The sequence below is a fragment of the Pantherophis guttatus genome, chromosome 2 (assembly GCF_059756535.1).
Source record: "Pantherophis guttatus breed Tessera chromosome 2, ASM5975653v1, whole genome shotgun sequence".
NCBI classification, from domain to species: domain Eukaryota; kingdom Metazoa; phylum Chordata; class Lepidosauria; order Squamata; family Colubridae; genus Pantherophis; species Pantherophis guttatus.
The window spans coordinates 100,821,921-100,836,718 of record NC_142064.1 but is presented as its reverse complement, the minus strand read 5'-3'; the positions used below and the strand labels follow the sequence as shown (position 1 = coordinate 100,836,718).

Genomic DNA, 14,798 nt, shown 5'->3' with positions numbered 1-14,798 from the left:
ATAGGAAGACAACTTTTCTTTTAGACTTCAAGACTATTTATAAACAAGCACCATGGCTAATATTCCAAAACCATAAACCTATTCTGAGCAACTGGAAGTTTTATTTAGCTGGAGGATTCCGTCCCTACAGAAAATGAGTACATCTGGTTCATTTCATTTCATTTCATTTCATTTATTAGATTTCTATACCGCCCTACTCCCGAAGGACTCAGGGCGGTGCACAGCCAAACAATAAAAACACATACAATACAAAATTTAAAAAATAGAATAAAATCAATTAAATAATTTTGGCCCCGACAAATTTAAAACCCCAAACTTTTAAAACCAATTTAAAATTGAATATATAAATACTAAAAGATGTTTAAAATTTTAAAAATCTTTTATAAAAGAGGGGGAAAAATTAGGCCAGGCCGGCCTGGTGAAATAGTAAGGTCTTTAAGGCGCGGCGGAAGGTGCGCAGATCCGGGATCCTCCGTATCTCTGGGGGGAGCTCGTTCCAGATAGTAGGTGCCCCCACACAGAAGGCTCTCCCCCTGGGGGCCGCCAGTCGGCATTGTTTGGCTGACGGCACCCGTAGGAGCCCCTCTCTATGGGAGCGTACCGGCCGGTGGGAGGCTATTGGTGGTAGTAGGCGGTCCCGCAAGTACCCAGGTCCTAAGCCATGGAGCGCTTTAAAGGTGGTAACCAAAACTTTGAAGCGCACCCGGAAGACCACCGGGAGCCAGTGCAGCTGAATTACTAGGTTGAATTACTTGGAGGAAGGAAAGATCAGAGCAGTTCTGTTTGCTGGGCTGTTGTTTTTAAAAGGAGAGCATAATTTGGTTAAAATTGAATTAAATTAAGAGGAAGGAATTGTGGGTTTTAAAGTTCAAATGGGGAAGGGAAGGGAGTTACTAGAATATTGGTATGAAGGAGTAGATCAAAGAGATCTGATTCCAATTCTCAAATAATAATAATAATAATAATAATAATAATAACAACAACAACAACAACAACAACAACAACAGCAGCAGCAGCAGCAGCAGCAGCAGAAACAACAACAACAATAATAATAATAAGATGCCAGGGTCAAAGAAAAAGAACTGGAAAAAAATCATGAAATATCGCGACCTGGCCATTGAATCTACATGAGTATGGATGAAATATGTAACAGTGATACCCATTGTCATCGGGGCACTTGGTACCATGTCCAAGAATTTTATAAGATACATCAACAAATTGCAGCTGCCTGCAATAACATCAGTGAAACTGCAAAAAACTGTGCTACTTGGAAGATCGTACATCTTAAGAAGGTACTTGGTTGATACCTAGGATGCTGGCAGCAACCCGTATCAACCAGTGGTGGGTTGCCCCTGGTTCAGACCGGTTCGCAAGAACTGATAATAAAACCAGCGGGAGGCCCCACCCACTGCCCCGGATGTCGTCATCAGCGATCTGCGTGCAGAAGCAAGGCACGCGCAAGAGAGAGCGATCCCGTTGCGAACTGGTGGTAAAGATAAGTAGAACCCACCCCTGGTATCAACCATTAGCACCAGTCTTTTCTTTCTCCTTAGCGGTATGAACATTTGGACACAATGTAAAAGACATAATTTATGCTATTACTTTTGAAAAGATTTTATATGCAAAGTATAGAACAGAATAGTTGAAAGCCACACTTATTTGGGAATCCTGTTGAACTTGGTGGAAGCTTCTACAATGAAATATGCTTAGGATAAACTCATTATACAACAATGTGATAGAATCTCTAGCTCTGTTTACTTTGCTATGGTTTTATCGATTTTTTTCCAAAAGTTGTTCATTATCAAGGTTCTATTGGTGCTTATGTAACATTACTGCCATCCATCCTCAGATATTGTCAATAAAAGCAGGATACCAATAAGTAAAAATAAAACAACCACATCCAAATTAAATTTAAAAAGAAGACATAAAAATATGCTCCCTATTAAATATTGGAATACTATGAATTAAAGCAGTGTTTTTGACTTATTTAAATCATTATTTGCTCATAGTCTATTTTTCAAGTCTGCTATTATTAAAACTGTTTATTTTAAAATATTCTTCTTATTGTTAATTGCAATTATTAACCTAAACTGATAAATATGTCAACAGTAACCTACCACTCAGAAGTATTATACTGTAGGATAGACTCTTAAAAATCAGCCTAAGATCTAGGAAAAAAAGATGTGATAAAGACTGGAAAATCTTGTTTCCAGAAGCAAATGGTATGCAAGATAACTCATTTTCATAATGAGGAAAGTAGAGAGGAACTGAAATCCAAATAATTAGAAAGGTGATGAGAGAGCCAGCTGTGCTTGGAAGTGGCTCTTATTGATATGGCCTGCAACTTGGACCAAGGAGGCAGAGGAGGGATAGGTAGGTTACCAAATTAGAGTCTTTTGGCCTTTAAAAGAGTTCAAAGTTCTTGATTCATATGTGTTTCTAATGCGGTCACAATGGATGTTTCTGCTAAGGAAATGACTTGCATAAATCCTTGTGTCACTGCCTAGTTAGATATGTCCTGGCTTGTCTGTTCTCCGTGGATGATCAAATAAGTCATTTCTGTAGCATAACAAAACAAATTCTCAAAGTCAGACTGGGAATTATCTAAGTGTTAATCATGGAAATATGTTGCTCAAAGTAGTTTTAGCAGCAGCATAATCCTAGATTAAAGAAGTAGAATTTTCTTCTGATACCACTTCATCAGGAATGAGAACTTTAAAAATCAAATATATTCATGTTAGTGGCCTCTGGTGGAGCTTTGAACTCATAGCAGCAATTTACAAATTGTTTTCTGGAGAATTAATTTGAGCTAAAATAAACTTCAGGTTTTATTTTCCAGAATTCTGAGTTTCAAAAATCAAACAGAAACACAGAGCTGCTAACTGGAATAATCAGGTATAAGAGAAATAAAAGGGCATCTGTATCATCAACACCTTTAATTTGCCAAATTAATCTGATCAAGTTCATAGTGGTCTGTGTTAGCATAAATTTTACTATGCTGGCTAACTTTTCAATGGAAAATTGCTTCCCCCCACCCCTTACACATAAATGGTTGTGGTTTAAGGTTAGATTACATTCCTCAAAGGAAATGCTCCTTTCAAGAATGATACCATTCATCTTATCATTTATATAACTTCTTCTGTGTTTTCAATCCTTTTATAAAGTTCTCCATAATATAAAGTTTAATATAATATATATTATAAAGTTCTCCATAATATTTCCATCCACCTGTACAGCAGGTTGGGATGATGACTTCTAGTAGACCTGAAGACGTAAGCCTGATAGTAAATGGCTTCCTCTAGGCAGATCTCCATATCATCATTTGTCCTAGTTCTAATTGTCCGTGAGAATTTGCCATGCTGTCTGGGACTGATGAAAGTTTGCATCCAAAACTAGGCTCTCCACTCCTCCACTCCTATAATTTATGGTTGACATTAGTACTGAGTCAGAGAATCACTTTTAACTATTACAGCATGCCCTCATCTTACGTATTACCAAAGGTGTCTATGGAGAGCTGAAGAAACTTCTTGGATGAGAAGCAAAACATCTTCAAAGAAAAATCAGAAAGTCCAGTTGCCTCTTGAAAAAGTACCTTTGGTACTATCAAAGGTGCTTTTTCCAAAAGGCAACTGGACTTCCTTGGTTTTTTTTCTTTTCTTTTCTTTGAAAATGTTTTGTTTCTCATCCAAGAAGCTTCTTCAACCATGACCTGAATGATTGAGAATCTCCATACACATAGCTGGCTGTTTTAGCTAGCAAAAGGAACACAACAGGAACTATAATTCAACTCTACTCCAGAGTTTTGGTTGCTCACTTCCTAGAATGCAACATCTTTCCTCCATATTCATTGTAGTAACTCACCTGCATGGCCCACAGATACCCAGATGGGGAAACTGGTGCTGTTATGAGAAGCAGGGCTGAGTCCTGATACTCCATTATGAGCCTGTACAGTGAAACTATAATTGGTGTAAGCTTCCAAACCATCCACGATCGCACTTGGTTTGGGGAGACCTAAAGCACTGGGGGAAAAAGTCACACTACTTTCACAAGGCTCGCACAGAAAATGGCAACGTTGGCAGGAAACATTGTAAGTAAGATCCTGGCGCCCACCCCAATCAAGGGGAGGTTGCCACCAAAGGGAAATCTGTGTCCCCACAAGGGAGAAGTTGAGATTGCGCGGAGCAGAAGGAGGGCCTGGAAAGGCAAAGAGAAGAAAGCGTATTAATCATTCCATCCTGCAAAATTCTGTTTCACAGTTTTTAAACTTTTCTTACTTTATATATTCAATACATAATGAGATTCTGCAGTCGTGTCCATTCATCTTTATACTATGAGTTTTTTCTACTGGGCACAGTTTACCCGCAAGCACTGGACAGAATATGTTCAGTGGATTTTAACATAAATAAGGGAGATGGGATCCTTAGCCTAAAATACCAAGGAGAAGGGAGCCTGTATTACATCTCTGTGCCTTGGACATACATCTTCATCTTACAATATATCCCTAAACCATTGAGACTGGGTCTCCATTGGGAGAGAAATGGGAGTAGATAAAACAGACAGATATCAATACAATGGTGGAGCTCCACCACATTTTCATCTGCATTTTACAAGAGATGTGAGGGCTTCACTCTCCCAAGGACCATCTTCCCTGCCTGGAGGCATGTTCTCCCTTCTTGGAGGACTTACTTGTGCAGGCCACAGTTTGATCCTCAGTGGATGTTCTAAAGAAGCCTTGGATGCAAGAACAGCTTGTAGAGGCAGGAGAATGGGAGAAGCTCTTGGGAGGACATTTCAGGCACTGCTCCGTTTCTAGAGAGTGACGATATAATCCAGGCTGGCAGGCTGTGCAAAAGACAAGCACCTTATGAACACTTGCAAGGAAATAGCTATACCCAAATTAACTTTCAAAGTGCACAGTCATAGACATGATAGAAACAATCTCTTACCCAAACTTGCAGAATTTTATCTTAGAACTGGAAAGCAGGTAAACAATTAGCTATTTTTATATTTTAAGTCACAGTGAATTTCACTTAGAAAGTTCTTGTTATTGAACTGATTAGGTATGATAAACAATAATTTATCTTCTACACGTTCCTTAGACAGGTTGTACAATTTCTGTTGGCTCAAGAATCACACTAGGATTCGAACAGTATATCAAGCATTATGGTTGAAAAATCGATGGCTTCAGTACCCAAAATGAATGGCAGGACCACAATTTAATATTTATTTTCATGTTTGTATTAGGTTAATTTTAATTTTAGTTATATTGCTTTTTTGGGAGATAGCAAAATTCTAACACAAAAAATACAGATTCTTTTTCATCAAAGAATATTATGAAATTGAGAACCAAATTATTTTAATATAATTCAAATTAATATTTGTACCATCATTTCCCGACTATCCCTATTCCTTAGATCTTCAGATTACCTTTCTGATACTGCCACACTTCCAGTTTTATTATAGTATTTCTAAGGATAAAGATAGGAGCTTAAAAGTGCCCAATCAAAGAATATTCCTGGTGGATTTTATGTTACGATGATATCTATTTTCTGAATGCCTAGAACACAAAACCGTAATCCAAGATGCTAAACTTTACTGTTTCTATCTGGAAGCTAGGCACCAACTTAAGCTAAGTAGAATATGGTTGTATTTATACCAATACTAAAGTTCCTTGCTCCTGATGTTACTGTAAACTGTTATAAGTTATGGGTGACATTGAATTGCTTCTTTGTATTTTGGTATGGAACTGTAATAAAGATTTATCTATTCATTTAAATAGTACATATACATTGGATGATAATCATGGGGTCCAATTTGGATGAGGAATATATTTACATCTAAATTTCTACCAATGCTCAGAAGAAGCCTAGACTACTTATTGGGTTCAGCTGAGGACTAAATTAGATATAAATTTTGTCACGAGGGTAGAATTGGCATTTTGTCTGGATCAGAACTTGTGCATGAGGAGAGGGAGGGTTTAATCATTTGTTTCTGCTGCATTCTAAGTCAGAAACTGGTTCATCTTTTCCCAAGAGAAAATGTCTAATTCTCATGAATGCAAACAGATTCTTCAAACTCTGCAGGCAACAGCCCTGCTAAAGCCTCAGAACACTTGGGAGTCATTTGTAGTGGTGTGAAGGAATTCAGTTTGAAGCCCCATCCAGGCGATGGTCAAACCAGTTATTGTATTATTCTCTGCCATTTTTATACTACCATCCCTTCCCATCGGAATGGGACTTTTCAGCTCTTACCCTGGCCGTGCCTGCTTCTCCTCCAGGGTTCCGCCTCCGGGCATTCACCACTAACTTTTCTCCTCAGCTGACACACCCCTAGCTGTTTGCCCTGGCCAATGGGCCATGGCCCTTCCATCCCTCTTTCCTTCCATTCGTTCATTATAGGGAGGCATGATCAAGTACAGGGGAGCGTCCACCTCCTCCCTGTCCTTCTCCTAACAAGCACCTGAGACAGTTTGGCTGAAGCACCTCCCCCAACTCCCACCCCCACCCCCTGCGATCAATCACACTGTGGCTTCTGGCTGCCAGCATTGGCAGCTAGCCGACTGGCTGGCAGCTAACTGACCCAGGTGGCCAAAAGCCCAGGACAAACAGTGTGGCATCAAATGGACTGTGCCAAAGTGCATGGGATGGAGGGGCCATGGCCCATTGGCCAGGGCAAACAGCTAGGGGCATTTCAGCCAAGGAGAAACGTTAGCAGTGAATGCCCAGAGGCAGAACCCTAGCGGAGAAGCAGACATGGCCAAGGGTAGGAGCCGAAAAGTCCTAGACCCCTTCCCATTAACTGAAAAGCAAATTACAAGTGACCTGCAATGATGTGGAGTTTTGCTAACTCAGAGACTCTGAGAATAAATTGAAAAAAGCATTGCTCTTGATCCTGCAGTAACAAAAACACCCTTATTGCCACTCTACCCAAAAGGTGAGGGAGGAAGGAAATGAAATAAAAGATCCTTAAGCAGCCTGGACCCTTGTAATAGTTTGGCCACTGTCTAAGAGAATGGGAAACTGACAGACTTTTGTCAATTTTCACACTTGCTCTTTTTGCCTGAGCTATTGGGGTGGGCGGGGGTGGGTGGGAGAGAGCTACTGAGCTGTCAAACCAGAATCACCCTTATCTAATCTGTTGAAGCTGCTGAAGCTCAGGAGCTGAGAAGAAGGGTAAGGCAAGAGTTTCCTTCAACGAGGAATCAACAGATCTGGTGATTTCCACTGAAAACCAGCTTCAGAGTGGTTAACGTAGAAATTGGCTGACAGTTGGAATCGCTTTATGCAAAAGCGCCAGTAATCCGTGAATATTGTTTTAGTATTCTTCTTTCTCCCTTGAGCTGAGTTTCACATCTCTATGCCCCACCTTAAAAAAAGATCAACTGCTACTAATGGCTCCATGGAGAGAGAAAGAAGCAGAAAAATGAAGATAGCTGCCAATTCTTTTGTCCCCACCCAAAACTTTTCCAGTGGTTTTCCCAGACCCACCCGTGTCAAAAGGCATCATGGCATCAATGTCTGAGAAATGAGCCTTTCCCCTCATCCCTTCCTAAGTGCCTTGATGTACTTTGTTACCTATTATGCAAGAGTTGCCATGACAGATTTGGCTATATTATTTCTGCAGACACAAAATAGAGGAGGATTGTTACGTGGGTGGCATTAAAGGGAGTGCTGGAGACCTGGGGAAGGAGGCAGCAAAGGTGAAAAAGGAAAATCAGTAACAGGTTCCATCTGGATTAAGTCACCAGAGGGAGAGAAAGGAATGAAGTTAGGGAAGGTTGCACCACACATGCCCTTGCACGATAAATAGATTAAAAACAGCAGGTGGCAGCACCTGCCATAGGAAGGTAGATTTTCCTTTATAGAGATAGTCCAATATAAATATATTGGATTTTTTTTTTCAAACTAAGTCCATTAACTTTTTGAAGTTTTTTTTTAATGGTTATTAAAAATACTTTCCAACACTATATTGAATGGCATTTAGAACTGACACACAGTGTGGTCCAAATAAAACTGTAAATAATGAAGCCAAGTGTTCTCACTGAAAGGGCCTAAAGGAATCTGATTCAGATTTCAGCCTAAGTAATCTTATTAACAGGTGCAAGCTTTTGTGAGCTATAGCTCACCTCACTTCATCATATTATGGAGCTGTATGAGATTCCTTCCAATTTTTGGTTACTATATTATAGTCTAACTTGGCTCTCTTCTTACTATCACCGAAGGGGGAAACTGGGCCTTTAAACACAAATGTGACTCCAAAGAATTGAATTATGTTTTCTTCAAGAAACACAGCAAATTGGTTCATTTTAAATGAAATGAAATTTCCTTTCTTATATTAAAAGTCTCCCTCAAGCTCTCAGTCATTTGTTCCACAGAAAAAGTCATTGGCTTAAAATTGGTGGGCTGACAATAGGCTGACAAGGCCTGTATCCTTTTAATGTGTGTTGGATGCATTACACAAACATAAAAAGGGATTTGTTTGCTTGATCAGAGCTGCCAATTTGAAGCCAGTGACTACTGTTGCAGATGGCCTTGTTTGATGTGATCTATGATGATCACATAGATATGTTCAAAATGTCCAGATAATAATCTTGACAATAGCATAGGCAATCGTCGACTTACAACCACAATTGAGCCCAACATTTCTTTTAAGTGAGACGTTTGTTAAGTGAATTTTGGCTCATTTTATGACCTTTCCTGCCTCAGTTCTTAAGCGAATCCTTGTAGTTGATAAGTTAGCAACCCAGTTGTTAAGTGAATCTGGCTTCCCCATTGACTTTGTTTATCAGGTGGCAAAAGATGATCGCAACCACCATAAATATGAACAGTTGCCAAGCATCTAAATTTTGATCACATGATCATGGGGATGCTGGAAAGGTCGTAAGTGTGCAAAATGTTCATAAGTCACTTTTTTCAGTGCCGTTGTAAATTTGAACGGCCACTAAACAAACTGTTGTAAGTCAATGATTTTATAAAGGGAAACCTATACACTACAACAGGGGTGTCGAACTCAAGGCCTGGGGGCCGGATCAGGCCTATGAGGTACTTAGATCTGGCCCGTGGGGCTGCCCTGGAAACAGAGACCGGCAGTTTCTTAATTGGAGTATTCTTTACTTGATTGTTGGTCTGATGTTAACTTTGGAGTTAATATATGTTGATCTGGGTGCTGATTGTTGGTGGAGAGGTGCTTGGCTCTTATTGTTCTTTTTTGGGCTGGGTGGTAGTCTCATTTACATAGTCTATAGATGTTGTTAATGTCTATGTGTCTATTGATGTCTGATTTATCACAGTGCCAGGTTTTCTAGAAATTCCCTGGTGTTTTTGGACTTGACTTGGGCTAGGATGGTCACATTTTCCCAATTGAGGCTATGGTTAAATCTATCTATATGTAAGCAAGCTCAGAGAGTGCCAAGGACCCCTCAGATCAACCCTGAACTATAAATATTCTCCTTTATTAGAGAAGTTATTCATTTCTAATATGCAATGGGTTCAGGTGATTACATCACACTTTGGGCCTGTTGCAGAAACTGAAATGAATCAGATGCAAGAAAACACTTGTCTTTCAGCCCCTCCTCTAATTATCCTCCATTTTCATGGATCGGGGCTCTTGTCAACTAGGATTAATTATTTCTAATAAGAATAGGCAAGGACTTAATCAGAGCAGACAGTCTGATTTCCTTGAAGGAAGGCATAAATTGATGGGTGTTGTGCTGATGCTGAGCCACTTTGCTCTAAGATGAGTAATGCTTCTTTATAAATACTCCTCACTGGTTTGGTTGCACATAATATCATAGTAGCCATGGGTTTCCCACACTATACATTCAGTGAGCTGACAGCCAATGAAGAATCTTGCTTGATGCATGTTTTCCAAATACTTTTGTCACAGTCATGCTTTCGTATTTTGAAAAGTACATCAAATAAATCCATAAATGAACGTTTGAAGGGAGGCTCCTTTAGCAGAAATTGGAAATCTAACTGCAAAAACCTCCTCGTGATACAGTGTGAGTTATCTTAGGACTTTTCTGGATTCACACTATGATAGTCACTACATTTCTTTTTGACTTTGGAGTGGTAGATAAATACCTTATTCTGTGAGTTGCAGAAAAATCAATTTCCTCTGTTCTGAGACAGACAGCAGGAAGTAGGCAGACAGAGGGGAATTTGGTTGCAATTTAGTGAGGGAAAATAACAGGTCGTGAGACACCCCTCCCCTTTGTGGGGGAGGCAGACAGTGACACCAGCTCAACTGCTACCACCACCCAGCAATTATCTTAACGAGCTTGTATGGGCTCATTAAATTGAAGGGAGAGAAAGGTGCTGCCACCCCAGTTCAGCCAGAGCCAAAAAAGTTTCACTATTAGTGAGAGAAGGCCAAACAGCCAGTCAGAATTGTCCCTGTGAAATAATCATGTGGTCCCCTCACAGCAGGCTATGCCCAGCTCAGGTATTTTTGGGGGAAGAAAACATGTACAATATGACAGAAACCAATCCCTGACCTATGCAGTCACCTGAAAGGTGTCAATCCCTACAACCTTGTCTATATCTCAACCTGATCTATATTTTATATGGGAGATTCTTCAGTTGAAGTTTTATGAGCTTCCCTACAGAAGGTCAAGAAGAAATGGAATGAAAGATCAAGAAGAAATGGCATGGAAGATCATTCCTCTCTTTCCTCGGTTCATGGACTGGTCTAAGCAACGTTCATAGCAAATGACCTGCTCCCTTGATCTTCTAGAACCCCCAGAAGAACTTCTCATTCATTTAATGTCATGCCAGGGAAGGTACAAAACTTTGAGGCAATCATCTTTCTTTCAGGTGAAATACCACAGATGACTCTGACTCAGGCCCTTGCTATCTATACCACAGGAAATGTCCCAGCTGAAGTTGTAAATATTCTGTGCCAAAGTTCTACAACGTGCTAATAGTTAGGTCAGCTCAAGAAGCTTGTTTGACTTTAAGTAAAAAAGGTTGATTTGCCCTTCTTGGGATCATAGGTCAAGCTTTTTCAGTATAAACAAATATTTGGATTGCATGATATAGGTCTTGGCTCAAAAGAAAAGTACAAAAATGTGAATTTTAGTACACCGTGTTTACAAAAGTGCCTATCTGAGGGAAAATGGGTGCAGAAAGGTTTTTTGTACAAAAAGAAAAGTTGTACTGATTTTTTTCCCTGTGGGTGGAAAGCAAACAAATGCAGAAAATGGATGGAGCAGATGTATGTATGAGCCAACTGGCAAATTCCAGAAACAAACTGATCTCCAGTCCTAATGGCAGGGCTGAATAAAGTTCTCTGAGAACCCCAGCTTTCATTTCTATTTATCAGAAGAGTGTGAAAAGAAACAGGACAATATTGACAGGTGTGACCATGATATGAAATTTCCAAAGACAGAGGAAGTTTCAGTGGCATGAGGAAGCATATTCTCTTAGCTTTGACAGTGAAAGAGACAAAGCATACAAACCAGGGAAATGGAGAATGCCCAAAACCACCCTGAAACAAAAGAAAGTCCAACAAATACATAATCAATAAGTATAATTGCTGAACTTTTACAGTATTCTCCAGGGTTTTTTCAAAAGCTGGAAATACATGTACTTTATCAAAGGATGTTTATCCTCCCAATTAATACATGTGGGCCTCGATTTATGATGACAATTGAGCCCAAAATTTCTGTTGCTGAGCAAGATAATTCTTAAGTGAGTTTTGTTCCATATTATGACCTTTCTTGCCACATTTGTTAAGTGAATAACTGTAGGTTGTTTTTTTTTAATTTGATTTATATGTGGCCCTTCTCCGGAGACTCAGGGCGGCTTACAATGCGTTAAGCAATAGCCTTCATACTTTTGTATATTTATACAAAATCAGCTTATTGCCCCCACAATCTGGGTCTTCAATTTACCTACCTTAGAAAGGATGGAAGGCTGAGTCAACCTTGAGCCTGGTGAGATTCGAACTTACAGTAATTGCAGATAGCTGGTGTTAATCACAATGCTTTTAGTCTGCTGAGCCATCAGTTGTTAAGTTACTAACACAGCTAAGTGAATCTGGATTCCCCATTGACTTTCCTTATCAAAAGGTGATCACATGACCCCTTGCAACTATCATAAATACATGCCAATTACCAACCGTCCAAATTTTAATCATGTGACCACAGGGATGCTGAAATGGTTGTAAGTGTGAAAAACACCCATAAAACACTTTTTTTCAGTGCTGTAACTTCAAATGGTCACTAAATGAATGGTTGTAAATCGAGGACTAACTGTACCTCTGGAAGTAAAATCAATTCATTGTTCACTCTATAAGGAATTTTGCCAGTATTTTTAAAGACTGAAGAGGCCCCAAATACTCTTGAAAAGATAAGAAATAGTTTATAAGATCACCTTTGTAGCTACACTGCAGGAGAAGACTTGTGACACAAGCCTGATGACCACAATTCATGCAAGTTTTTATTCAATTGATTAGTCAGAAAAGATGCTACCAGGCTGATTCTTTGTGGTTTCAGTCCCTCTCAGTACCATCAGCCATCTTTCTAGTCAGACTACTCCATAAAATATCCTGCGTATTTCAGTCTCTCTCTTGACCTTTGCCCACAGAGATAATGAAGTAAATGTAGGGCAGAATCTGGATAATGAAGGCCACAAAAGTCTGCTCAAAATTTGCTTGCAAATATTTAAAAGAATAATGATTTATTTTACTCACGTATCACGTCTGACTAACCCTTACAACTTCTCACTCCTAGCAAGATGAAGGATAAGTTGTCCTCCCTCAACTGCAATGCATTTTAAAGTTCAAGCATGTATCTTCCCTTCCCATTTCCATTTTTCATGTAGATCGAACAAAGACCAGAGCTGTACGGCTGTCCCCTTTAGCCTTTTCTTTATCCTATTTGAAGACAACCCCACCCTGATCTTTGAACAAAGGCCAAAAAACATATATACCTGGCATGTTCCCAACACTGGGTGAGTCCATTAAAGTTTGATTTAAGCCCTGACTTTGAGAAGAACTTACTTCAAATTTATTTTATTTTCATCCATAATCAACATCTGGTAATATTTAAAACTACTTTGGACTACAAATGCATCCAAAGATATATAGATACTGTTTGTCTGTCTATCTAGTCCTTAGAAGGGCTTGGTTAAAACCAAGAATGCTTTCTGAAAAAAAGAGAGTAATTTCCTTCCATGTTGGACATGGACAGATTTTTGAAAATTCCAATGCTGCACCCAAGCAACATAGTTGTGATTCTGATGGAAGACTGCGTGTGTAGTTGTCCAGCTATCAGTAAACCACACAAAAATTATTTAGCAAAATAGACTGAGGTATTTTGCACCTTGCCACTAAAACCAAAGTGCCCAGAAGATGTAACTTTGATTTGTACCCATGGCAGCACTGTCTTGAACAAACAGCAACTATATCCTTTGACTAGGAAAAAATAAAGGGGAACAATGTACGAAGCTTAAATATCTCCCCTGTCCCCATCACCCTGCTACTTAGTGCCCAAACACAATGGAAGTGTTACCTCTTCTCTCATAAAACATAGACAACCAATTCATTTGATGAATTCCAGTTTTATGTTTGTACAGTAGATATAAATCAAATGTTTCTCATCATCACATTGACTCTGTCTTGAGCTAGCAATGGCTATTATTCCAGTTACGTTTTCTCTTAAAAAATGTTCACTCTCCCACCCTAAACTTGCCTCCTCATCAATCTGAGAAGCAGCATTAATTCTTTCGACTCTGTGGTTGGAAGACACATTTTTCATTACTTATATGTAACATTGCTAAGGAGCAACAGCATGCCAGCTACAACTTTGATAAGTGCAGTCAGAGAGGACCTGCCTGGGCAGGATGGATTCTCTATCCCATTCCAGCAGACTGTTCGCAACCCAGGAAGGCGGGGGAGAAAGCAGTCGTAATAGCAGCTAAGTGGAAAAACTGGCTGAGCTGTGGAAGAGGACGGGGAGGGGAAAATCCTAGGCTGGAAAAAATTCTCAGCTCTTCTTCTGGTCCCAAGGGCAGGGAGGCCAATTAGACCAAGGAACCTGCAGCTTTAGTAGTTGCCCAGGAACTTCCAAGAGTTGTAAGGTAGCCTCTAGAGGGCGGCAATCCTGTAAAACAATCTAAAACAGTGGTTCTCAACCTGTGGGTCGGGACCCCTTTGGGGGTCGAATGACCCGTTCACAGGGGTCGCCTAAGACCATCGGAAAACACGTATTTTCAATGGTTTTAGGAATAATTTTATGGTTGGGGGTCACCACAACAGGAGGAACTGTATTAAAGGGTCGCAGCATTAGGAAGGTTGAGAACCACTGATCTAAAAGGAAGCATCTTGGGAAGTTGCCATTAAGGGTGTATCATCCATACATCTCTTCGTTGCATGAGAATACTATCAGTAGAGCAACTACTGTATATCAGATAAAACTTTTCTAGTCTAGCATTTTGACTATGCAACATAGTCCTGTGAGCAGCTCACCAAGAGAAGTCTCTCTCTCCACTCCAATTTTGCAGTTTCAGAGGCACACTTCCTTTGATTTTACAGAGAATAGAGGGCCATCCTGATGGCGCAGTGGTTAGAATGCAATATTGCAGGCTAACTTTGTCCATAGCCAGGAGTTCAATCCTGACCAGCTCAAGGATGACTCAGCCTTCCATCCTTCTTAGGTCAGTAAAATGAGAACCCAGATTGTTGGGGGCAATACGCTGACACTGTAAACTGCTCAGAGAGTGCTGTAAAGCATTATAGAGTGGTATATCAGTCTATTGCTGTTGCTATCCTGGCTAGTAGTGATTGGAAATCTTATT

The 14,798-nt window shown here is 39.9% G+C and overlaps 1 protein-coding gene across 3 annotated transcripts in view; it reads right to left on the bottom strand.

Moving 5' to 3' along the window:
- The window catches only part of EPHA1 (EPH receptor A1), a 74,882-nt gene that overhangs the window by 14,260 nt on the left and 45,824 nt on the right, over positions 1–14,798 (bottom strand). For all 3 annotated transcript variants that reach the window (XM_034410904.3, XM_034410905.3, XM_087886460.1), the window contains exons 5-6: positions 4,687–4,842; positions 3,862–4,194 (exon numbers count right to left, since the gene is read on the bottom strand). In XM_034410904.3, the coding sequence (XP_034266795.2) occupies positions 3,862–4,194; positions 4,687–4,842 (489 nt within the window). The remainder of the gene's footprint in view (positions 1–3,861; positions 4,195–4,686; positions 4,843–14,798) is intronic.